General features: G+C 42.0%; 1 protein-coding gene across 2 annotated transcripts in view; it reads left to right on the forward strand.

Annotated features, from left to right (window-relative positions):
- The first annotated feature begins 3033 nt into the window (after window positions 1–3033).
- The window catches only part of cnksr1 (connector enhancer of kinase suppressor of Ras 1), a 51236-nt gene continuing 27740 nt past the window's right edge, over window positions 3034–26529 (forward strand). The window contains exons 1-6 of one of the 2 annotated variants that reach the window (XM_088603102.1): window positions 3036–3263; window positions 7401–7558; window positions 10729–10931; window positions 12234–12318; window positions 21952–21993; window positions 22907–23026. In XM_088603102.1, coding sequence (XP_088459228.1) covers window positions 3212–3263; window positions 7401–7558; window positions 10729–10931; window positions 12234–12318; window positions 21952–21993; window positions 22907–23026 — 660 coding nt within the window. In that variant the 5' untranslated portion in view covers window positions 3036–3211. Of the gene's footprint in view, window positions 3264–7400; window positions 7559–10728; window positions 10932–12233; window positions 12319–21951; window positions 21994–22906; window positions 23027–26529 lie in introns of both variants that reach the window. The other variant, XM_088603103.1, reaches the window with a different exon arrangement.

Genomic DNA, 26529 nt, shown 5'->3' on the forward strand with positions numbered 1-26529 from the left:
GACCCTATGCAGACAACACAATCCGGGGAGGAGTGAGGAAAACACAGGGGGGAAAAAGCATGCAGGGTTCAGGAATTCAACTAGGGGGCGTGTCCATCGTGAGCAGGTGTTCTGGGGGGTGAGTCCGGGGCAAACAATCCAAAGCAGAAGAGCAGTGCAGGAGCTGTGCTGGATGAAACAAAAAAACAGCGTAATGGTATGTCATCTCAGTTCACAGTGATTCAGACCATGAAGCAAATCACATTGCCGGTTTAAAAGTTAAGCACATTGGTGCAATGCAGTGTTAAGAGTGACCAAACAACTAAATTGAGAGCTGAGAGATCACAGGTGCTGTCTGAGCAGGTGGGTCTTGAGCAATAGCAGAAAGGACAGAGCACTTCTGATTACTGAGGAACAAGGGTGGAGAATGAAGGGCTGTGGCAGTGGGAGAATGCAGAGGGGCCAACGGAAGTCTGGCGGAAGAGGGGGAGCGGAGAGGGGGTGTAGGGAGAGATAGGACCCTGAAGATAGGCAGAAGGAGACTGGGTGTGACAGTGAACAGGGGGTACTGAATTGGATGCATGCAACCATAGGAAGACAGTGGAGTAACTAGTGTAACACAGCAGTGTGTGAAAAATTAGGAAAAACAAGGAGATCTGCAGGATTCTGGATGTGTTAGAGATGGCAGATGGGCTCAAGAGTGAAGAGAGAGTTACGTTAGTCCAGGCAGGAGAATACCAGGGCCTGGACTAGGAGCTGAGTAGAAGAGCTGGTAAGGAAGGGGCGGCTTTTGTGAATTCAAGAAGAACCGGCACGAGAGTTCCATAGAGGAGACTGTGAGACAGGCAGAGATAAGTCAGGAGACATGAGTATCAGAGGAAAAAGAGAAGGAAATCTGAGCAGCATCAGTGTGTGAAAATCCATGGAGAGACAGCTGCAGAGACATCAAGAAGCGTTGAGATAGAGGGCAGGGAGACAGCTTGAGTGGAGTGAAGAGAATTGATAACAGAGAGGAAAACAAACCTAGCTGAACCTGCGGAATGAAAGCCAGACTGAAGTCTGTGAGTGAGGGCTGCACGAGGGCAGTGCAGAGCTGGCAGTGCACGGCCCGCCAGACGATTTTAGAGAGAAAGGGGAGGGGGAAGACAGGATGAAAGTTTGGATGGGATGAGGGATCAAGGGTATTTTTTTTAGGAGGCGTGCAATGCCGGGCTTTTTAGAAACAGAGGGAAAACAGCCTTGAGAAGAGGAAACACAGTATAGGGAAGGAGATCCTGGAGGGTTAGGAGTCGGAGAGGAGTGTGAAGGAGGAAAAGCAGAGAGAATGGAGGGAAGAGGAGGGGGTGGAGAATGGGAAGGCTGAGTCTGGTGGGTGAGGGAGGGGGGTAAAGATTTTTCTGTTGTGAGAGATATTGTAATGAATATATAGATAGATAATACTTTATTAATCCCGTAGGGAAATTGATGATATATGCATTTATCAATCACAGAGTCATGAATTAATTCGGTAATTAAAACACAGATTCAGTGGAAAACATCTGAGCAAGCATTTGAGGCGGTTTTGTAAAGAAAGACAGCACGAAAAAAATGAAATGTCTAGAGTATTCAGCTTGGAAAGGGTTCATGTTAATTCTAACGACTGACCCCTTGTTAATGATACTGGAGTACACAATGATAAGCTTATGGTTCATAAACTACTCAGATGACAGTGAGACCTATAATTTTCAATATTATTATTTATTTGCATAGCACATGGTCTTTTCCAAAGAGATTTGAGTGTTTTAAGCCTCATGACATTGTTCTGAAAACAGACCGACAGGAAAACAAAGCCAACACTAGGTGGAGCTCCATCTCAGCAGGGTTTCCTTCATGATAACCTTGTAAGAATCCCAGTCCTTAGCTGCCCTGTAGACTAGGACAATCCACGAGCACAGGTTGCGATACTGCACATGAGTGACAGCAGTATTACAACCAGGCTCTCCCCTCTGGACCGGCGTTGTCAAATCCATGTCCCGGGTATGCTGGCTGTTGACACTGAGCTGCGTGTGTCAACTTTGTGGTCCTGCCTGAATTCCACTCTGAGTTTACACAATCTGGCAGACTTGAAAGGTGTCCTTCTAATTTAGTAGGTCAAGAAGACTTCCCCACCTATTGTATCGGAACATAATGGGTGCTGTGCACCCGGGTGAGAGTTGCTCCTTATTGGTCGACAATATTTCCCTGCTGTATATAAAGCGACCCGTCATCTCTGGGGATTGAGAATAAATAGAATGAATCATTATCCGGACCAAGGGTGAATTACAGCATGCGCGATGATTTATACTGTCCCATAGGCAGATTAGCTTCACGATCACCCTTCACCACACACAGGCGATAATATAAACGTCGTGTAGCCCACTTTCTCGGTGGGATTAGACAGGAATTGAACCCTGAACCTTGGTGATACCAGAGCTATGCTCAACCCAGTTCCCTCAAAGAGCTGCGGCAGCCTCAGACCAAAGTAACAATAAAGGTGTGCCTCTTCTTTGGCGCTTTCGTGGGGAAGGTTTTTGAGAAGCTTTTGGGGTAGGTAATTACGAGCCCTGTGCTCTTTCCGAAAATCAAATAAATCATTAGTTTACCCGTACATTTTGTTGAATGACAGTATGCCAAGCGCTTGACAATACTACACGGCGAAGCTAACGCTATAATAATAATAATAATAATAATAATAATAATAATAATAATAATAATAATAATAATAATAGGCTATTGAAGAAAACTTTTATTAACTGGTTTGATTTCTTGAAGAGACGAAAGCCTTGTTAGTAGGTTGAGTTTTTTCCCACAGTCGCGAAACTACAGTATTAGCCCAGTGAATCAGAATATAATTTTCCACGCAAATCAAAACAGCTCGCTCAAGACAGAGGTTTGATCATGTAAATAAAACCCAACCCTTGTTCCCAAACTTACGCGCGTTCTCTAGCCGGGGGCTAGAAAACAGCCTAGAGAGAGAGAAGAAAGGTGGAAAAGTAACTTTTCAATTCCCTCCCTCAACGCATAACTCAAGGGTTTGGAGAATTGCTCCAGCCTGTAAGGAGACGTGACAGGGCGTAACATACCGCACAATTGGTCAGCCTGTGTGGATTACCTGCTGGTGGGAGTGCCGTGGGAAAGGCATTTTCCCTGAGGACTTTCGGGAGGGTCTGGTAAGGAATACAGTGGGGAGTTTTAAGTGTCCCGGACACAAGATATGGAGCCTATTGCGTCCTGGAGTCACGACAGAGTTAAGGACTGGCTAAAAGGTAAGTAAGAGCTGGATGTGGGGATCTGATTTATTTTTTTTACAAAATCGTGACATGTAACTTGACAGGAAAACCGATCTAAAACAGCAAAAACATATGGGACAGTTCTCGTCGGGACTGGAACGAGGAAGTGCTTTTAGTTATGCGCAGGCGTCGGTGCAGTAAACTCAGGATAGACGCACTAGGCAGGGAGCGCACAGACACTAATTTTTCAATTTCGTGCGAGCAACCGCCCCTCTTAAATTTAAAAAGCACCCCAGCTACTTTACACTTATACGGACGTTTTATTGATTGTTTGTCAAATATATTTGGGAAACGCTAGTACGAGCAACACGAATGTCAACATGAACTTTTTTGCCCAGCAGGATAGCATGTGGTATGTGTTCAAAGTTCATAATTGGGTTTTTGAATACAGAATTTAGTTTAATTCCTTTTGTCAACCCGCACATTTTAACCCAAACTGAGGTTAAGTTAACAGGTCGTATTTTCCTCATATGCAGTAGGTTATTTTTCTTCAATGAGGACTAGCTTTTTATTCAGCGTTATTGAAATTTAGGAGACTTTTTATAAATCCCACGTTTTTATTGTGGTTACTGCTAAGGAATTCATTTTTCGGAACTATTTTTGAATTTGCACCCCAAATTTCATCAACACAGTCCGTAATTTATTCCGAAAAGGGTAAGGGACCCAGTGCCTTCTGATTCATAGGATGAAATCTACAATTTAAAATGAAACCAATGAAACTGGTGATCTGCCTTGAACGTGCTAATGTTTAAAGGACTTTAAAGGTTTCATGAAAGTTTTCCACATTATAGGTCTTACCTTCTCTAAGGGTTATCTGCCAAGAACAAGTTTGTTTTTAGTTCAGGATATACTGGTCTGTTTTTAAAAAGCCTGTTGTGTGATCAGTACGTCAATCAAGCAGCTGCTACAAAGTCACTTTGAATTGCACCCCAGTTCCTATGTCACCTGAAGGGCTGGGGCCAATAACTTCAGTAATAACTTCAGTAAAGGTGACTTTGTTTCAGGACTAGAACTGCAGCTTGTGTCTGGAACGTCCTGGTAACCTTTAACCACATACCCACCCGAAGGCACCTGAATTCTGTTTTGCTGTAAACATGACTTTGAAAAGCATCTGTCTTTAGCCCGTTCTTGACTTACATTAGACACAAAGTCAAAACTTCGCCAATCCAGCTAGCTCAAGTAAAGTCCTTGTTGCTTAGTAACCAAACGTAAATCCTAAAGCCGTAAAGAAATGTAAGTTCATGTTCCTGTTTCATTTTCTGTACATAACTCTCTTTAAAACTGCATTTAAAATTAAGTTATAATCAATCTCAAACCTTTGAGAAGTGATTCCATAATTGTTTAAGAAAGCACATACAGTAGATAATTTTTAATTTACAAAACACATATAGGGCCATGTTTCATTAAAAAAAAACAACTGGTAAAGTGTTTTTGTTTTATTTCAAAATTCCTTGCCAACAATTTCAGTTTTCTGTTTTATCTTTTAATACCACAACTTTTTTGTCACTAAAATGTAATGTGAAGGTAGTGTAACAGCACTTTAGGGATACAGCTCTTACTGTGATATTGTGTCTGGTTTGTTATTTAAGTAGTAAATGATCTTCAACATCTTTGCACACGTGGAGGTACAGTACGTGATTACGGACACTTAGCTTCTGTATCTCTGTCTTGGTATAATATTCATCGTGGGCCTTGTCAACTGCATTTACTTTTTTATATAATGTGACCTCATTTGTGTGTGTGTGTGTGTGTGTGGGGGGGGGGGGGTCTCATTCCCCTGTGAAAAATCTGTCTTGGGTCTAGTTTTAATGCAAACTCTGATCTGCAGACCATTTGCAATTTACAGACATGGTTTGTGGTGAAGTTTGGCTTCTTTCAAGAGCCAGCTGGATGAGATCCTCCCATCAATTAGCTACTAGTTACCAAACCAGCTAGATGGGCCAAATGGCCTCCTGTCATTTGTGACCTATGTCCTGCTAATGTTTGATTAAATGATTAATCATTAAATGATTTTGTGTGTCTCTGATTGAAGGTCCCCTGTAATGGATTAAGTTATTTTTGAACCTGGTGGCATGGTGGCACAGTGGTTAGGCTTTCCGCCTCATAGTGCTGGGGCCCTGGGTTCAATTCCAGACCTGGCAAGCTGTCTGTGTGCTTGCACTGGGCTCCAGTGTCTTCCCACAGTCCACAGACGTATTGGTAGGTTAAATGACTTCTGCGATGGGCTGGCATCTCGTCCAGGGTGTGCCCTGCCTCATGCCTGTTGCATGCCAGGATAGGCTCTGGCTCCAGGATAGGCTTAACAATTTAAGATGATGCTATATAGACTTTAAAATACAGCCTGATATTCTATGAGGGAGGATTTTAGTGTAGAGATGTGTATGACACTTGGCCTATTTCAAAAAGCACAATATTTTTTTCAGGATGCTGCAGTAATTTGAAACTTTCTGTTGGAAAGATTAATGGGACTTTATTAGCTGTATCATGCTAAGTGCAGGTTTTTCATGTGTCCACCAAAGTGTGGTAATTTTACTATGGTGGGAAACTGATATATCTCCTGGTATGTGCCAGTGCTACATTCGTGAAAGACCTTTTTTTTACCAGGGTAACAGTTGATTCACCAAATGCCTTGGAATGTGAGTGTCCCCACTTTTTTGTAAACACACCCATCAAACTTTGATTTTGCTTTATCATACCCCCATGTAATCTTTATATTTCTGTTCTAAAGACTGAAGAACGGGCAAATTGAACCCTGTTAATCTTGACCTGACTGACCACTGTAGGATATGTCTTCATTCGGGCTCTTTGTTTTCAGCTCTTTGACTTCTTTGTAGTTGAATATTCTGTATCTTATCAGAACTATTTTAATATTAGTTTACCATCTAATATTTAGATTTTTGCAATCTTAAGAAATATAACTTGGTCTTGCGTAACCTAGTATTGTTGTGTATTATAATATAACACAGTGTATGTTATAATACACTTTCCCCTGTTATAACAATATAAATTCATAATAGGCCCAGTTAAATATTTCTTCTCTTGCCTGCCCTGGCTCAGAGTCATACTGTTTGTATACAAACAATAGAAAGGTGGCTGAAAGGAAGCTGTGCTCCGGTGTAGGCCCAAAAATGTTCTTTATCTGTTTTTCGACGTTCTTGAGCTTTAGGCAAAGATAAAAAAGGATGAGGAAGTAAACTGCTGAAATGCATGGTGCTAGTCAGCCCAAGGCACAGCTTTCTGATACTGAAATGAGTCTGCTCTGAGGGGCTTGTTGAGTAAATGGATTCCAGTTATCACACATCCTATTTTTTCTGCATTGTTTAAAACCCTTTGATTGCAATGCTCCTGTTGAAACAATAAAAAAATAGACTAACAAAAACCGGGAGTGGTGGTGCCTTTGTCTAGGGTTGAATTCCTCTCACACAAGGGACGAGTTTCCATGCGCAGAATGTGGGCGGTGTTGTTTGTGCTGTTAAGTGTACTGTGGTACAGCATTTTCCTAAGTTGGCAGTGAGTTCCCACTAGTTCCCACTATTCTCTGTATTACTTTTTGTTTTCAGATGCTTAATTGTAGATTCTGCTCCAGTAATAGAAAATGCTTTTTACTCGGGAACGTTATTAATAATCAGCCATTTTGCATTTTATCTCAAGTGGCTTACAGAGACCAAGGGGTGAAATTTACATTTGCAGTAGCACGCCTGAGGTCATGCCCAGTGCTTGAGAGGTGCGCACTTTACAGAAATGAAAAATAATGCTCAGATTAGGTCTCAGTGAGTCAGCAGGCTTTTATTTTACCTGAATCCCATAACTGGTAATTCTGAAAAGGGCATCGACTGACTGTAGCCTTTGGTTCCACTGGCTGTGCTGAATTGCCCAGGGCTTAAACAGACCCTGCTTATCACACAGTGCATACCTTGCCTACTGCACCACCTGGCCTCATGCATAGAATCAAATACCTACTGAAGGTGGGCTGATTCTCAAGATGGGATTGTTCCAAATTCAGCTCAGTGCTGCAGTGGAATCTCTTAGTGTGCCTAACGAGGATGGGCATGTAGGAATAGCATGCAGTCTTTGCAGAATTATGTTGCCAATGCTTGGCTGCTGTGCTTTCAGGTTTGGAGCCCAGCCTGCAGCAGTACCCCTTTGAAGAGTGGCACCTGACAGGGCAGGACTTACTGCAGCTGTCCTACAAGGATCTGGAAGGGCTGGGGGTGAAAAAGATTGGCCACCAGGAGCTCCTTCTGGAGGCCGTGGAAAAGCTCTGCTCACTGGTAAACGAAACCCTTTGCCGCTTTTATCGATCAGAAAATTCTTTTGCCATTCTGTTACAGCATGCACCATCTCTGACTTCGCACGGTGTCTCTGTACACCATGGCCGAGTGAATTCACAGCTCAAGAGTAGTAACATTAACCAGTGGGGAGCCAGTTTCAGGAATTGTAGGTAGTCTGTTTGCTATACATTTTCTAAAAATGGGGTTGTGGGGTTTGGTTAGAAAAGGTCATTACTGGATCTTCCTATGATCTACGAGAAATTGGATTTCTTCTTCATTTTACTAATTTAGTTTTCTAGATGTGGTCTAGCAATCACACAGAATGTGCACAGGCAGATTTACCGGAATCAAAATCGGAATCTTAAGAAGTCACAGGTAGTAATTATTTTATCTATTTTTCAGCAATGTAATTTCATGCAATGGTTGCGTGAAAATAATTCCTAGCAGATAATTCCTAGCAGATTCCTCTTTTAGTCATTTTCTTTGCAGAAACTGATATTAGCAAGTCATCAACCTTTCAGTTTACCTGAATTCCATAATGGCTAATTCTGAAAAGAGCATTGACCGATTGTAACCTTTGGCTCTTCTGGCTGTGTTGAATTTCAAGGCCATAAAGGAGCTACAGAGCATTAAATAGGACAGAGGACTAGTTAGCCATGCAAGTATTTTAACTCTGTGCAGCACTCTGTTTACCCAGCTGTTGCAGGCTTCAGGGTGAAAGATTTACACTCTGCTTCCTTTTTGCCACAACCTGCCACTTCGCACATTTAAATCCTTCACACTTTTATTTCTTTTAAAACTGTTTTCACCTTTCCTGTGATAAAAGTAAACAGGTCTTGGCACCTAGTACAATAGCTGACATCAGGTTGTCAGTTGCTCTCATCGCCTAGTCTGTGATTGGAGGAGAAATCTATTTTTCTCAGGTTTCTGAAGAGCTCTTTAGATTTTTACAGAAGTTCACTGTCAAGGACATTACATACCAATGTTAGTCAGGAATATGCTGAGTAGTGGCCCACAAAATATGCTTGGAGCTAAGATAATATCTAGTCCTTTTAAGTTGTTAGTTTATTCTTCTTATTTATGATAATAGCAGCTTTTTATTGCAAGTTTCCAGAATAAAATACAATAAAATATAAAATATATAAATATGTATCTTTCCAGTGATTTTCTAACCACTTCATCCAGTTCAGGGTTGCTGAAGAGTTGGAGCCTATCCTGGCAGGCAGTGGGTGCATAGCAAGATACACCCTGGCTAGTCCATCACAGGACACACACAGACACAAACACACACACTCACATCAGAGTCAATTTTTCCTGTTTAAGTCAGTTAACCAACCAGGAAGTTCTTTGGTCTGTGGAAGGAAACTGGCACACCTGGAGGAAACATGTGAACATGGGGAGAACATACAAGCTCCACATAGATATATGTGTATATATTTTAAATTACGTATATTAATTTCTTCAGTTTCAATAATAAATGAGAACACATCAAGAGCAAGAAGGCTTTACTTTTTTTTTTGCATTTCAAAATAGTGGAAAAGAATTTGCTGAGAAGTGTCAAGGGAAATTGCTTGCAAATTGTTTCCAGGTAGTACAAGCAGAACAAAAATAAATGAAAGGTTCTTTGAGTAATGAAAGAATTAGTCTTCATCTGTGAGTGTCACATGAGGACTGCACTAATGCCCTAATGACGTGGGAACTAGCAAGCTTATCTGATAACGTGTTTCTCCCAGATTCAGAATAAATATGAAAATTCTCCTGTTAAGGCTCTGCTGATTTGGTAAAAATTCGTTTTTAGTTCTGTACTTGTCTGTTCTTCTTATCCTGCTTTACCCTGTGCAGGGTGGCAGGGGGAGGCAGAGCCTATACTTATAAGCAGCAGGTGCAAAGCAGGATACACCCTGTTGTAAACCATTGTGAACCTGGGGAGAACATGCAAACTCCACACAGACAGCACCCCAGGTCCAGAATTGAACCCAGGGCTCCAAAACAGTTAGGCAGCAGTTCAATCCACTGCACCTCCATGCTGCTTGAGAATTCAACCTTTTATTTAATTCTTCATTTGGCTCAGCAGCATACAAGGATACTAAAATTCGAATGTATTATTAGATCACAAAGAAACGTTTTACACTCCTGGAAGTCTATGACGGTTTACCTTCTTGTTGAAAACTCCGTTCCACTCTCCGCTGTGTCTAGTTCTCTGTCCCAAATGACAGGTGACTGGGAGGGCACTGATCTTGAGTGAGAGAATAAAGTCGCACAGACAAGAGACTAGGCACCACGTAGTGATCATAGATACATCTGCCCCTGGGTGAGAGGGTCGGGCAGTGTGTCAATCATTTTTTTAGAACTGGGAAGAACCAAAGTTACTATTGTGTCTGCGGCATAATTTGGGACCTTAATCAGAACTGAAGCCCCCAGAAATTGCGGTATACTTCACAAGATGGCGGCTTTCTGTTTGGCTTGGAATGTGTGATTTATAGTTGGGTGTGGGAAGAAGGGGTTGGGGTGAGGGTGAATTGACATGGAGTTTAGACAAAAGCCTCTGAGAGAAAGCAAGACACAGCTTCTTAATGTGACGTCCTATATAGATAGGGACCATCAGTTGTTCTCTACCTCACCCGCCCTTGCAGTAAAGGCCCTTGTTCTGAGTACAGGTTGAGCTCAAGGATCCTGATACTGCATGTCGCGTCATAAGCCAGCTTTGACCAGAAGTCTGCAAGCTGCCACAATTGGCGGAGTGCTGGGAAGGGTCGGACTAGAACAGTAAGTTGTGCAATTTCCCAGAAGGCCGCAGGCTTGCAGTGATGTCAATGACGCACACCAACCCTCCTGACAGGTGCTGTGGAGCACTCATTGTGTCAGAAGATCTCCTTTTTCCATGTGAGCTACAGGAGTCATTGCTTTGAGCTGCTCCAAAAAGTTATACAACTGGCAGCTCCCAGTTACATAAAATGAAAGATCCCCCCCCCCAAAAAAAACTGTGAAAAATTGACTACCTTGTTCTCGTGGCCAGGTTGTTGCCCCTCAAATAATCAAGTCCATACCAAATAAAACTCTACTCCCTGGCGTCGCCTTGCAAACATGTTAAAATGGGGGATGATGTCTGCATTTCCTGGATAAGCGTGGAGAGCTGACAGCCCGCTGTGTGCTCTGTGTTTTGCGAACAGAATTACGGTATGTCTGGGGAGAGCATGCGCTCGGTGACGGAGAAGCTGCGCGGGATGGCCCACTCCCTCCAGATGGGCATTCAGAGCCGCTGGCGAGTCAACACCTACAACGGCCAATCGGTGTGCAAGCTGCCCTCCGAGACTCTCGTCTGTGTCATCGAGCTCATCGTGGCCGCCAGGGGCTGCTTCTCCTGGCTCAACAGGTATGCTTCTTTTAACGCACCTGCTTGAAGGGACCGGCCTTTTTTCTAGAAATTGTGTCAGTGTAACAGGACTCCATGACACTGAAGTGATATCTCCCCCATGAATTCCAGACAATGTAGGATTCTCCCTCTGCAGACAACCTGGTCTCTGCGCGTTGTGCAGTTTGCCACTTTGACCACGATCAGCTGCTCCCATCACACATGGACTAGTGTTAGAATTGCTCACAGCTCTGCAGAGCCTGAAATGCATCTATCTGCACATCTAAAAGTCTTTTTCATTCAGCTGTTCCTCTTTATGTTAATAAACCAAAGGAGAAGCAGGGAAAACAGGGCTACAACTTCAAAGACGGAGTGACCGAATTACAATCTTCTAAACTCTACATTTCGGGCATCTGGATTGCAGTGATGGTTGTTTGATCATATGACACACTTAAAAAATTTCTGTTCATTAAAATCCCTGAAGTCTTGAGAATCAAACAAAGTTCGTATCTCTTATGCTCGCAGAGAGTCTTTGCTGAGCCACTGGTTGTTTGCCCTTTTTTATTGGAACACAACTGCTCATCCTTGATCCTGTTTAACTCCTACTACCCATCTGCTTTAATAGGGGTCATATTGAGTGTTTTATATTTGCTCTTTATTTGTTTGCTCCCCTTGTTCAAAAAGGCAATGTTTGGAATTTGCAAATGTAGCGATTTTGGTAATTCATCGCAAGCCCGTCCGTTGTTTTAAGACTCTCCCGACAGCGAATTGCGTAAGACCTAGGGCAGAATGAGGCACATGGCACAGACATGCTCGTCTGACACGCCCACTTGTAGATTCACTTGTCATGTGACGCGCAAGCTTAGCTCCAGTCTTACTGACTTCACTGCCAGCCTTCGGCCTGATAAATCACAGAAGCTGAGTGGTGAGAAAGCTGAGAGCGCTGTAGCACACAAATCCCATCCCTGTACCCTCTGCCAATTGTGAACCACCACCCTTATGAATCCTAACCACAGCTGCTTTGAGTCATGACCCCAGATCAAGACCACAACATCGGGATAATAGAGCTCAGTGTGATAGAGTATAGTTTCTTTCACCCATCTTATAAATTTAATGATGGTCTTTTTGAATTTAGAAATATTCATTTTTGTTAGTATTCATTCATTCATTATTTTATTTTCTGCAGAATTTTTTTTTTATATAGACACTGTTCTTTTACTGAGGATATATTGGTCTAATTTCCCTTCCTGTAAAATATTGATATTAGGATGTGCTCACAACATTTTGAAGCCCACCTAATGGTGAAGTCTTTTCTTCTGTCAGGTACCTGTGTTCTCAGCCGAGTGACTACATTCCCATTAAAGACATTATCAGTCACTGCACGGAGCTGAGCTGTATTGTCCACAAGGTTAGTGCTTGGGGTTTTAATTCCAGGTTTCTTTATATATACAGTATATACTGTATGTGGTGTTAGGAGATTGAACCATACAGGCGAAGGCACACTCGTGTGGAGAGCCAGTTGGATTCACCAGTGTCAGTCATGGAGGTTCTGGTCTGTTTAATTCCTCATCTGCTACAAAATTGCCTGCAGTCACTCGAAAGCCATTATTAGATCTTAGTAAGGCAATGTCTTCAAAAACGAATTTCCTCAGGGGGAGTGAACAGGTACGGAGCTGTAACAGGATCTCCTGCTTCATCATGAGCCCTGGGGACACTCCATGGTAACGACAATTTAAAGGTGGCTGGCCTTGTGTAATTCAGTCACTGATCAAACACAGCGTTACTCTCTCTCCCCCAGCTAGCTGTGGGAGGCCGTTCATTTAAAATGGTAGGAGCTAACCTAGGACCTGCTGAGTAGGAGCACCCAGTGATCTCTGCTTTTTCAGGGCTTAATGAAGCTCCTTCTGCAATTCTAGCAAAATGAGGTTTAAACGTTAAAATAACCAGATGAAACTCACGCCTGTGACCCAAGATATACTACTGATGAGCTTGTTTAAAAGTAACTTTGTTTAGTGGTTTGCTAGTTTTTGTCATGGTCATAAGGATATAAAAAAGCATTGTGAGTGCGTAATGTGTATAGAGCAAAGGGTTTTTTTTACCAACAAAGTGTTTTTTTTTTTAAAGTACAGTAAAATCAAACAGCAGTTGTTTAGCATCTCTTTCTCTACACTTAAAGAGGTCAGTGGTGGTGCAATTTTGCAAAACTACCTCACCTACACAGATAGGGAGCGGAGGAGGAAATACAGTACAGTGCTGTACGGGAGTGTGTGTGTCTTGAATTCCTGGCATGATGTAACGCGTGCCCCCGTCAGAGTGGAGTGGCTGGCAGATCTGGGCCGTGGCTCTCTGCGCAGAGCAACACCCAGAATCTGGTTCGACAGGTTGGCAGGACAGCGATCCCAGGATGGTATTCACGAGGGAGTGTGCCTGGTTGTGTCGAGGGCGGCCTGTGGGATTAGGTCAGAAAAGAGCGATGGACTTTTCCATTGTAGTGGGGTACACAGCGAGGCTCGGCACTCTCTGTGACTGAGGGTACAATATTGCGAATGTCTGACTCGCCCCCTGCATATCTAGGGGGAGTTTTGTGTCAGGATTTGAACGCTAATGTGCCACAAACACCGACTGCCTGTGGGATATTGTAATAAGTTATTTAGTTAATTAGTATCCAGAGTGACTTACGGACACCAGGAGAATGTTAGATTCAGAGCGAGGGGAGAGAGAGCTGGAACTGTGTCTGGAGATGCTCTTCCACCTGGGGCCTCAATTCTTAGTCCTCAGAGCAGAAGATATTGTATTAGCTTTCACACACACACACCTGCAGTTTCACTGATTTCTCTGAGCCCTGATTCTGTGGTTTTTGCCTCTGGCCTGTGGGTTGGATGTCATTTTCACCTTGAATTGGTATCAGAAACTAAAAACTAAAAGCAGCCAGCAGCTACTATACATCACCCCACAGTATCTAACTGGCAGTCAACTGAAGCTCAGCAGGTGAGAGCCTGGTCAGTACCTGGATGAGAGACCTCCTGTTAAAGCTAAGGTTGTTGCTGGAAGCGGTGTTAGTGGAGCCAGCAGGGGGTGCTCATCCTGCAGTCTGTGTGGGTATAAATGCTCCAGTATAGTGATGGGGACACTGTAAAAGAAAAAAAGGCACCATTCTGTGGATGAGATGTAAGACTAAGGTCCTGACTCTCTGTGGTCATTAAAAATCACACTGCATTTCTTGAAAAGAGGAGGGGTGTATTAACCCGGTGTTCTGGCCAAAATTCCCTCTGGCCTTTACCAGTCATGGTCTCCTAATAATCTCCATCTATGAACGGGCTTATCACTCTGTTCTCCTCCCCACCGATAGCTGATGTGCGGTGAGCTGTCATTGCATCATCCAGGTGGGGCTGCACACTGGTGGTGGTGGAGGGGAGTCCTCACTACCTGTAAATTATTATTATTTTAAAAGGAGGGACATGAGCTTTGAAAAGCAAACAGAGATTTCTGCAATGCACATTGACACCTTTTGACAACTGTTTTTGTCTTTATTTTTGTCCAAGCCACAGACCTTTCTCCGTTTCTTTGCTGTTATATCTTTTTCACCCCAGATTACTTCTCTATCAATGCCCTGTGATTGTGCAGTATGAAAAGAATGTTCTGATGTGATTTTATGTTTCATGTCTGTGACCTGCAACATTCTCTCAGCTGTTCAGTCCTAGGGGAAGCAATTTCTTTTAATTTTTTACAGTAGTATGTGTAAAATAAATTTAATTTATTTAATTTCTTATAATTGCGTTCAGCATAAGTGCAAGAATTGTGAATACATTCAGTTTATTTTGTGAATAAATGTAATTCCTGGCTGTCCAGTAATTTAACCTTTCCAGTCCGCCCAGCTGTACGAGTGGGGACCAGCATTGCTGGGGTTAATTTCAGTGATGGTTGTGCGCCCCCTCCAGTTGGGAAGCCCCATACCCTCATGTCCACTTAACTGTACAGAACTCTGGCCCGATAAGCTACTGTGACTCTGGTGTTGACTCAACCTTTTTTCCCATACCCTCAGGCAGACTTAGCTCAGGTAGACTGCGTCGTTAGAAAACAGGCCATACGTGTCCTGGGTTGTACACAAGCTTCCAGCTGTCAAATGCAGACTTCCAGCCCAGTGCATCAAGGTGTCTTTCCCTTGTATGGACACAACATAAGAACAGGTTACAAATGAGAGGAGGCCATTTGGTCCAACTCGCCTGTTTGGTATGTAAATAGTTAATTGATCGAAGGACCTCATCCAGCCATTTCTTGAAGGAAGCCAAAGTATTGGCTGTAACCGCAGGCATTGGTGGGTTTTTTTTCACATTCCCAGAACTGTCAGTGCTGTTAAGAATTCTGAATACTTGTATCGGGTCTCCTCGTCATCCTATATGTTCAAGACGAATGAAGTTCAGTTCCTTCAGGCTGTCTGTCTAGAGCAGCAATATCTTGTTTTGTAACACAATGACCAAAATTGTACACAATATCCTAAATGAAGCCCAACTGGGATACCCTTTCAAAACAACATCACTTGATTCGAATTCTACACTTTTTGACTACGGTATGTAGCCTAACATTTTGTTTGCCTTTTTTTATGGCTTCCTCGCATTGTCTGGAAGGCATACAGTAAGTGATGTTTCAACACAAACATGTGAATCTTTTTCATAAGGAGAGACCCCTGGCAAACCGAACACGTCGTGAAGTTTGGAATTTCTGATTGCCAAGTTGGTCGAAGTTTTGTTTGCGATCTGAGAACTAGTGTGGGTTTTTGTTAAAGCCATGTCCTTTTTAATTTAATTGAATTAAACATCCCATAATCAGTTAATAGGATAATTGTTCCACTATAGGTCAAATGAGTTGGAAATAAGAATTAGATTAATTCACCCTTGTTGTGTTTTATTAAAAATGGCATGAATTGTAGACTTTTTCTTCTCTCTTTGTTTTCTTGTTGTCATGCAAAGCCCTGTACTGCACATGAAGTGAAGCTGAGCTTTTTCAGACAGATACGAGTTACAGCACATACTGCACCATGAGTGGGGAATTTAATTAGATTTGCAGAACAGAAATCTGCTAAAATTGTCCCAGCCTTCTCCATTGTGACTCGGTGCCCTTTGCAGGCTGTGTTTAACGTGTGTTTCCTGGAAAAACAAATATCTGCCGGATATTTTTAGAAACCTGCCCGGCCTCCGCTGTGTCCACTTTGTCCCCCTGATTAACAAGACTGAGGCTGTATAATTGTGGGATAATCTGGGTTCACATGTCACGTCTCTGGCAGAATAATGACGTGATGAAAGAGTGCCTCTTCACAGAAAGAGATGTTCTTCTGTGTAGGGCTATTAACCTGCGTAATAATCCTAATGTCATCTTTGTCTGTTTTGGGGAAAAGCACCAGAAAATGCCAACAGGTTTTTTTTGGAAAGGCTAACTAAGGCCACCATTTGTTTTAAAGATCACCCTGCCAAAGAGGCCCCTTTTTCCTCCTCCAAAATTCCAGCCCCCGTCTCTCATCGCGTGTTTATAACTTTCCCGGGTGACAGGAGCACCCAGACCATATTTATATCCCAGTGAGTCGGGACCAGCTTAAACAGGACGTCTCAGTTTTCCGAGCGGGACCGAGGCACTTGCAATATTTGTCCGAGGCTTGTCTTACACTCCAGCCACTTGGCTTGTCTTGCCAAAGGAGGAAAGCAGTCGTGGAACGAGAAATGTAAAATAGAACGAAAAAAGACAAAAAAGTCAAAATGACTTCTAGTAACCAAATGCCTCTGAAAAGCACTATTCTGAATAGCGTGTGGGTTCTTTAAACCAAGCAGCATGTTAACCTTCATGAGCTTCCTACTCAATTAGAAACTGCTGAAGAGTATTTGGCATCAAAAATAAGTGTGTCTTTCAGAAGTGACTTCAGAGTCCAGCTCAATATTACATCTTCAGGGTCTGTAGCAGAGGGTGCTTTCACCTGAAAGCCTTTTCTGAGGTCTTTTTCACTTGAAGGTCTACTAAGGATGTGAGACAAAAAAGAGGAAGATGAAAAAAGCCAAGAAAAATACACTCCTACTTTATAATGACTGACCTTTTCCTGTCAGTCATACGTGTACTGTAACTGTGGATTTCTGTGGATCGTACTTCTTTTAAAGCTTCTGTTCTGTGCCCTGCGTTGCATGAACTTTAAAAGAGGCTTTTAAATTTCACACAAAGGTGAGTTAGTGTCTCTTGCAATTACTTTATTTTAAAATTTCACTAGTGTCTTTTTGTATCTTTGCTGGAAATATCCAACGAGTTTTGTTTCTTAACCAGATGCATTGCACGTAATAATAGTAGGACTGTCTGCTTCAGATTCAAAAGTGATTTCCCTGCCTTTTTGTGTCAGGAGCAGCTACGAATGAGTCAGTTTTATATCTCAAAAGCTTTTTGTCTTTTGAAATCACTTTTTTGTTAATGACCCCCGCGTTTGAAATTTGTTTAATGTGTGAGAGTAGTGAATCATGCCGTGAGTTACTGTACAGTAAATGCTCCTTGTAGCTAATGTAGCTGAATAACTAATGTCATTGTTACAGTTGCAGTTGTTGGCAGATACTTATCCAAAATTGCTTAGAATTGAGTAGCAAAACATGCGAGAAACACTTAATAGAAATGCTGACTTCTGCTTGGTTGTTTTCTGCTGTTCTGTCGTGTTGTATGAGGTCTATGAAATATAACACCTTTGGCAGTTTCACAGCTTGATTTTCTAAAATGAGGTCAGGCTTGCTGAGGTCCTGTTGGAGAAGAAAGCTAGGGTCACCTTTTTATCTGTTTTCTAACATATGTGTGGCTGAAACAACCGTAGTCAATTATAGTAAAATAATTAAATACCAAACTACAGCGTTAATGTTGCTTTGTTTGTAGGTACCTGGTTTCAGGGGAAAAAAACTCTTCCTATACCTTAATGTCAAAAACGTGTTAAACAGTGAATTGGAATACGTAAGGCAGCACATAAATTAATTACATTTGAGCTACTTGTGGATGCGTCGTTTCTTCTTCTGGATGTGGAATGGTTTTTAATTTAACTGCAGACACTCTGTTCCATCAGTGAGTCAGCCCTGGCTATGCTAATCATTTCTGCTTTTAAATATAATGAAGTTCACCATTTTTAAACATTTTTTTTTAATTTCCTTTCGAGAGTAAATGCTTTAGGAAGTGCAATCAGCACTAGCTAATAGAATGTGTATATCTGCCTGTGCTTCCTACTCTGTGAGATTATAATGTCACATAAAAGATTGTGTGTAATCAGTCCAGCCATGTACTATAAAATAATATAATGTATCACTGCATTTCTTTGTTCACGGTTTTTGTCATAAAAATAGGAGTTGTCTTGGGAGAATGTTCTTCAGATCACTATCACACGCATTTTATAGCAGTTTGTAAGGAATTTTTCTGACAACAGGAAGGTAGTTTACCTAATTCAAATGCACCTGGTTATTATAGTCTTTATCGCAGTTCTTTGAAAAGATATTTGGACTTGAGTGGAATATCAAACCAGTACTTTGTGGAGTAAGTACCCTGGGCTTATGAAAGGCTGTGGAATACCTTCTCAGAGTAGTGCTGTACATGGTCACATGGTCTGTCTTTTCCCAGCATTATCTGTCATTGTCATTTATTGATTAAGTAACTCCTTATGCAGGGCAGTTTCCATTATAGGCTCCCATTATGTCTTAACGATGCCTGTAGAGGTCTCCTCCTGCAGGGCTGCAAGATCAGCGGGTTGATTCTGCACTACCTTAAGATTGAGGGAAAATTGTGCAACTGGTCCAATCAAGCCAGTCATGAATAGAGGTTTAGCAGATAGGAGCTGAAGTGGAGTTAAAAACCCGCAGACTGGGCAGCTCTGCTCTAATGTACCACATGATCACCAGCAGATTTACCACCCTTGGTTTGTTCAGCACACACATTTCTCCTCTGGTTTTAATCAAGCCCGGCAGTGAAGTACCGCATTGCGCATTGAACTATAATTAGAGACAAATCTATATCATTAAGTCACACTGTGAACCATCCATCCATTTTCGAACTGCTTTATCCAATTCAGGATATCCAATCTGGCACGGGAGAGCATGGGAGGTGCCTATTCTAGAAATCAACAAGCAACACGGGATGCCAGTCCATCACAGGTCACACACACACACACACACAAGGTCCACCCTTCCCAGAAGCCAGTTAACCTATCAGCATGTCTTTGGAGTGTGGAAGGAAACCAGGACACTCGAAGGAAACCCTCACGAGCACAGGGAGAACATAGTAACTCCATGCATATAGAACCCCATGTTCAGAATCGGTCCCAGGGCTCCAGCACTGAGAGGCAGCAATGCTAAACACTGGGAACCAGTGAAAGAGTAATCAGATTCTTAAAGCAAGCCAGGAAGCATAATCCCATGTATCCGCCTGTGCTGCACAGCCAGGAGATACTAACGCCCCCAACCCCCCATCAGGAAACATCCTTTGTTTTATAACATAAGTGGGATTTACCATGATGGCATGATGGTAGAGAAGAAAGAGGCATGGGGGTCAGGTGAACTGTGACACTTCGATTCTGTTTTTACCTCTTTGTGGGACAGAAATACTGAAGGCGTGAGCATGATGAAGGTTCAGATGGCACACACCATGGTTACTGGGTTTCCTATCTACCACCTGGCTTTCAGGAAACAGTTCTGGTTAGATAGGGGAACTTTGTTGTGCAAAACAAAACCTTTAGTATATCTCATTTCCTGTTGTTTTCAGGACTGAAGTCCCAATTATAACTGGAGTATAAAAAATGTGCAACCCTGTGGAACAAGAACACTTTCCTTCATGAGAAAAAAAGTCTCTTATTTCCCTCTGGCAAGTGGGGAAGAGATTCTGGATCTCTGTTGAATGTAACATGAGAAAAAACATCCACATTGAACAGGAAACACTGCACTTGTACATCGATAGCTGAGTAAAGATATTTAAGCCTTTAATGAGAGTTTACTAATCTTTCTGCTTGTCCCTAGGTAGTGTTGGTGTATCTGTTTGTAGGGATTAGATCTCTTGAGGAATTTGTGAAGTGTGGCAGATTTGGATAAGCAACATTGTGCTGGCACAAGAATTAGTGTCTGTGGGTGGCTCTGGCTGAACATCTTTGCCTTTGCATGGAAGGGAATTTATAGAAGAGCTCTGGGTCTCCATGCACCTGATGGTTTAACACAGAGGACCCTGACAATTTGATGGGATCCATTTCAGGTTTTACAAGCTGTAAACTCTCATACAGATTGCCTTGATAAAGAATGGACAATTCTATTGCAGCTTCGCAGGTCTGCCTGTGTAATCTTAACCAAATAGAGGTAAAAAGAAGGAAGAATCAAGCTCCCGCTATTGGTGTAGAGTGCAATATCAGGCTTGTTTTCATCAGGAAGAGCTCTGATAACAGGGGGTTAACTAATTCACAAGTTCCGTTGACAGATATGAATTTGAGAGGAGTCAATGAGAAAGAAAAATGCAATTTTTCTGCCTACCTGAGAGTCACAGTAAGTCTGAACAATCTTGACTTTTTCTCTACAGTTGCCACCAGCTTGCTATATTAGGGATCTTCTTTTTTAAATATCTTTTTATGTGCACCCTCTTTTAGCAATTCAATAATTTTCTAAAGGTTTTCTATTTTCATTTTAGAGAAATTTAGATTGAATTAATAATGCATTATGCTGGTGCATTTTAAGGTTCTTTAAGCCCTAGTGGGCTTTTTTGAGCTTGGTTTTGAATTACATGAATAAGAAAGTAATTTACTTTGCGAGAGCTTGTACAAATAGCAGCACAAGCCAATGTTATACTGTACAGTATGTGTGGTCTGACCCTACAGTATATGAGCCTATATTAGGGATGAGCCAAATTCTGCTCAGTTACCAATTTGTGTCCTAACTAGTAAGAGCCTAGGATGCTAACTGGTAATTTAGCTTATTTGATCCATATCCAAACAGAAAAAGAGAAAATGAAAGTGAACTAAAATGGGCAAGAAGACCTTTTCTTGGGTCAAGAGATTTCACTGGTAAAAAGAGAGATCTTGATTGTGGGATCAAGGTTTCCAAAAATATTGAGATTCAAAGCCAGCATCGCCTGTGTCTTTTTTTAGTATGGGGAGGCGTGACAAAGAAAAAAGCTTTTTTGAGCAATCCGACTTTTTTATGCCTTTGCAAACGAATATTCAAAAAAAGATATTATGTAATATATAATATTAAAAATATTACAAAGTAAGTGGGCTGACGGCAGTAGTCCCAGTCTGTGACCTTCTGTGTTATTGTGATTCAGTGTGTTTAGTGTAGAATCTGCCATTCAGAGGTGGAGGAAGGCCAGGTTTGCTATGAGCAGCTGCTGTGAAGTGAGGGGAGCCACCAAGCACAGCAAACTGAGATCGCTCGCTGTGAACATTTTTATCAGTGTTGTATCAGTGTATCAGAGCTGCTAGTCGCATCTGACAAGGGGGCTTGAACTGTAGCTGAACTGGCACTCTCTGCAATGGAAGAGGCTTTGATTGAATAAGCTGTTTCTGCGGAGTTATTTCTGATGTGTGGGCCATTGCATTCGAGATTACCCAGTGTTTTTTATCGCTTTTTTGTTTAGCTTTCTACACCACAGAGTGGTTCTCTATATGCTTCACCACTTCTGGCAAAGGATTAGTCCACTAGATCTAAACACAAAACATGCATGGTAGTATGTTGTCTGTTCTCAGCAGGGCCTGAGGTTGATGCTTATACACGAGGTACCTATGGGAGTCTGAAATCATTGTAAAAACTGTACAATTTAGCAAAGTTTTGATGGGGTGCTCACTAATACACCTGGGCTCTGTGCATATTTTGTTGACTAAAGTGTAAATATCAGTTATTAATAAAAGATAGTTAAACAATCCAATCTATTTGTTGAACCAAAACCCTTGGTTAGCTCCCTGGTAAAAATAATTTACTTTAACTTAGGCTGCAGGTTGATTCATTTTTCCTCTCTAAGACTCCTTGACTCCATTTTCTCTAACTCAACAAAATGCTCCTTTTCTCCTTTACAGGACATTAATGCCTATGAAAAAGAGAAAGACATCATATCGATTGTGAGTATCCTGAGTTTTATTCCATGACTTTCTGTTTTCTTTCTTTATACGAGTTGAATTGTGAGGATGAATTGTCCCGTCATTCCTTGTGTCTGTTAGGATTCCAGCAGACCTGGGAAACCATGACTATTCCTTCATTCAATTGCAAAGGAAAGGGACCAGATCCCAGCATAGCAGTGTGATCATTTATTCTCATTGATCATATTTCCTTCTCGACTGCAGCAGCCTGGGGGGATTAAGAGTTATTTGAAAAACCATTCCCAAACAGAAAATGAAAACGTTTCTTCTTTCTTAGTGATGCCAGTGAACCCACAGCCAGTATTGTACACACAAATGTATCTTGCAAGGAACACCTGTCAGATGGAGAGCAGATATTTGAAGAGCTAATAATATAAATAAGTAAGGTTCATATAAACACCCTCATAATTTAAAATGACTAATGCTTGCTCTTAGAAACACCATGGGAAAACTGAAATATGTTCTTCGTGCAATACAAATACACGCATATAGTATCACTGGCCAAAGTAAGGTGTGCTGCGTTGATAAGCTGTAATAAGCTGTCTGTGTTTGCTTGATTTGACTTTATACTCAGAAAGTTGAATTAGAAGTCTCTTTAGGTGGCTCTGCTTTCTAGTATTGTATAAAGGTCAGAGCTAATTAATATTCCCATTCACAAATTCATATGCTCTAGAGAAATCCCCATGGCATCTCACCAAGAGGAGTGCCTGAAAGTGCATCATGAAGTGCTGGGGTTCACATAGAGGGTGGTGGCAGTAGTGCAGGACAGTACAGCAGTGTGTGTAGAGGAGGCGTGAGGCAAGTGGGCCCCCGTGTGTGAGGTGCTTTTGGAGAGACAAGACCCTGTGCCCCCCCTCAATGGGACCTGATCGTGTTCCTTCTGCCCGTCCTGCAGTGCCGAAAGCTGGTGGCCATCTGTGACGACGTCCTCAGCAGCTGCCCAGAGAACCTCCTCAACCACACTACCAGCCTGGAGAGCGTTGACCTGGTGCCTGCTTCTCCAGGAGACAATCTGGTACCGTACCCCCCCCCCCCCTTCCCTTGCCTGTCTCCCCGGCTCTCTGCTGGACAAGCCGTGGAAACCTGGCAGAGCTTCTGTCTGGCTGCTCAAGGTTTCAGCCTCTGCAGATGACACCGCAGGACGATCTCGCCTCTCTCTGCGGGGGTGTGATGGGCGAGGGGCGAGAGGATTCTGAGACAGCAGCAGCCTACAAGAAGAACAACAGGCACATCTTTATCCAAAGGGTGGTGGGGGTGTGGAACAATCTACGCAGACATGTTGTTGAAGCTGATACCCTGGCTTCTTTCAAAAAACAGCTGGATGAGAAACTACCAACTAGCAAATTGGCGAGATGGGTGGATTGGCCTCCTACCATTTACAACCTTTCTTAAGATCAAACAAATGTAAAAGCAGCATAAAATGAAGTGTTTAACATCACTACATTACTACATTAAACTACATTTAAGAGTGGGATTTCTTCAGGTTTTATTCATTTTTCTGCTCTTCCTTTCCAGTTTAGGCTTTTAAAGAATTCTTACCTGCTTTCATCAGCTGTAACTTTAAAAATGAATTGAAACGCCCATACCCATACTCGCTCAAAAATGAAAATGTTCCTGAACGCGTTAAGAACTGAAAGGTTAATTCATGTTCGGTGGGGGTGACACATGGTGACACAGTGGTTAGTATTGCTCGCTTGCACCATTGAGGACCTGGGTTCCATTCTGGACTGGGGGTACTATCTGCATGGAGTTTGCATGTTCTCTCTAGTCTCTCGCATTGAGTTTCCTCTTACAGTTCAAATACATACTGGAATTGACTTCTGGAAAACTTGTCCTAGGTGTGAGTGTGTGTGTCTGTTCGTCTGCCCTGTAACTGACTGGTGTCCCAACCATGGTGTACCCCTGCTTGTGCCCATTGCTTGCCTGGATAGGCTCCAGCTCCCCTGTGACCTTGAACTGGATAAGGCGGTTTGAAAACTAATGGGTGTCTAGAGTGTGTCACAAGTCTAAAAGACCCTCTTTGCACATGGGGTATGGTTATGGAGTAACGCTGGGTGTATTTTTCCTTTTCGACTCTGTTGTTTTGAAGACTGATTACAATCAAGTGCATATACAGTCTAGAAAAGTATCTGTGATCTGGCACAGCTACAAGAACATAGCAACACCAGTATTCCCTGTGAGGCTCCACACAGTTACTGTATATGGAGAAATTCTCATTGCTTCATGTAAACACATATAACCCCAGTAGGAGTACTGTTATTAACCCTTTCAGCCTTGCAGGTTTTTTATGCACAATCATAGCGGTTTTCATTTCCACTGATACATTTCAAGTTACAAGACACCCTGTTTCTGTTATCCAAGTGAATTCTGCTCCCATGCTGTGATATCTGCCGCCCTGTTTGCAAATGGCTTCTGTTGCTGGGCTGCAAAAGAAAAGCTTTAATTTTATCTAGGTAAGATGCCAGGGCACCCCTTATCCTGGTAAGAGAATGGAGTGGTGGATGCAGTGAAAACGCATGCCAGGGAATGATTGCTTGGAATTTGTTCAAAAGCATCTTTACGGTAAAATGGCCAACATTGATGGGCTGAACTGTATCTTTTATTTTGTTCTTAATAGACATAAGTGAAAATTGACATGTTCTCCCAGTAAAGGTTTTATAAACACAGATTTGGCCTTGTTGGCACCAGTGATGCTCCCAGCATCAGACTCCGACATTGAAGTTATTTGTAGTATATAATTATATAAGCCATTTGATCCACATCAAGACATTTATTAAGTTTTCACTTTTTTAAGCAGAGAGTTTTCCCCTTATATTATTTTGTTCAGGTCAACTAGGCCAAACGTGTGTTTATTAAACATCTGGAGGAAGAACTTCAGTGTTCGCTTATGTCTATTAGGAATGAAAGAACAGATCGTGAAGACAACATACAGTTCAGCCCCTCACTGTTGGTTATTTTTCTTTAGACAGTGTCAGGCCTAGTTGTAAATGTTAGCAGCATTAATTATTTTAAGATAAAAATGCCTAGTAGGGAATTAGAACAAGTAATACCGTAGGTTTATTCCATGCTGAAAAGAGAAAAAAGAAAACACAACGTTTCGGCCGTGGAGCCTTCTTCAGTACTGAATTAGTAGTCTTTTAAAATATCTAGTAGTGCTAAATCACCTTTTAGTTTCCAGTTTCCAGCTGTGTACTGTTAACTGACCTTTAACTGTAATAACCAGAGGGACTTAAATTATTTTCTTTAAAATTTTAAGATCTTTACCAGATTCTCTCTCAGCCACCTTGTAATGCGACTGAAAAGTTTCTTCATCCTGTCCTCATAACTCATCTTTCAAAACCCTGGAGTTGCTCTTCTTTGGACTTCCTTCTGTATTTCTTGGTCCCCTTTGTAATGTTGTTTAACTACTGGAGACCAGAGCTATGTGCAGTACACCATATGTGTTCTAACTACTGGAGACCAGAGCTGTGTGCAGTATACCATATGTGTTCTAACTACTGGAGACCAGAGCTGTGTGCAGTACACCATATGTGTTCTAACTACTGGAGACCAGAGCTGTGTGCAGTACACCATATGTGTTCTAACTACTGGAGACCAGAGCTGTGTGTAGTACACCATATGTGTTCTAACTACTGGAGACCAGAGCTGTGTGCAGTACACCATACTGTATGTGGTCTAACTACTGGAGACCAGAGCTGTGTGCAGTACACCATACTGTATGTGGTCTAACTACTGGAGACCAGAGCTGTGTGCAGTACACCATACTGTATGTGGTCTAACTACTGGAGACCAGAGCTATGTGCAGTACACCATATGTGGTCTAACTACTGGAGACCAGAGCTGTGTGCAGTAGTTCAGATGTGGTGTAACTAATGCATTGTACAGTTTCAGCAGTCTCTCTCTTGACTTGTTTTCTATATCCAGAATGAAAGATTGGGTTACCAGCAGTGCAATCATTCCTGTCTAATAATAGTGGCCTCCAGGAGCTTAATGCGAAGCCCTGTCTGTCCAATGGTCTCTCAATGCAAACATTCTGAGGAAACGTGCGCCATCGTTAATGGATACAATAGAAATCACTGCCTGATAAGTGAATTTGTAATTTAATGTCGATCAGGGTGAACTAGCTTTTCTGTTTCACGTTATTCATCCTGGAATATGTTAAAAGCAGATTTGTAAACTTTCCTATATCAAGTTTGTTTTCAGTGTGCACTTTTTAGGATTTAAGGATTTGTTCTAGTGGTTTCTTATAAATTCTTCTAAAGAAATGTTTAGCGTTAGCTAAACGTTTTGCTTCCAGGAATGTGTGTAAGGTACAGTCTTATAAAATCTGACTGGGGTAAATTCACATGGTCATTTTCAAGTTTTCCTCTGCTTATATTGTGAATTTGCAGTGCCGTACCATAGACTCCATCATGTTTTTTATACTTCTACGTTATTTCACATTGCTTTTACCAGGAGTTTACTGCTTACATTTTGATTTTTCTGTTATATACACCAGTATTGTTAGGGATTTGTAAG

Source organism: Lepisosteus platostomus, chromosome 13 (genome assembly GCF_059453375.1).
Source record: "Lepisosteus platostomus isolate fLepPlt1 chromosome 13, fLepPlt1.hap1, whole genome shotgun sequence".
NCBI lineage: Eukaryota > Metazoa > Chordata > Actinopteri > Semionotiformes > Lepisosteidae > Lepisosteus > Lepisosteus platostomus.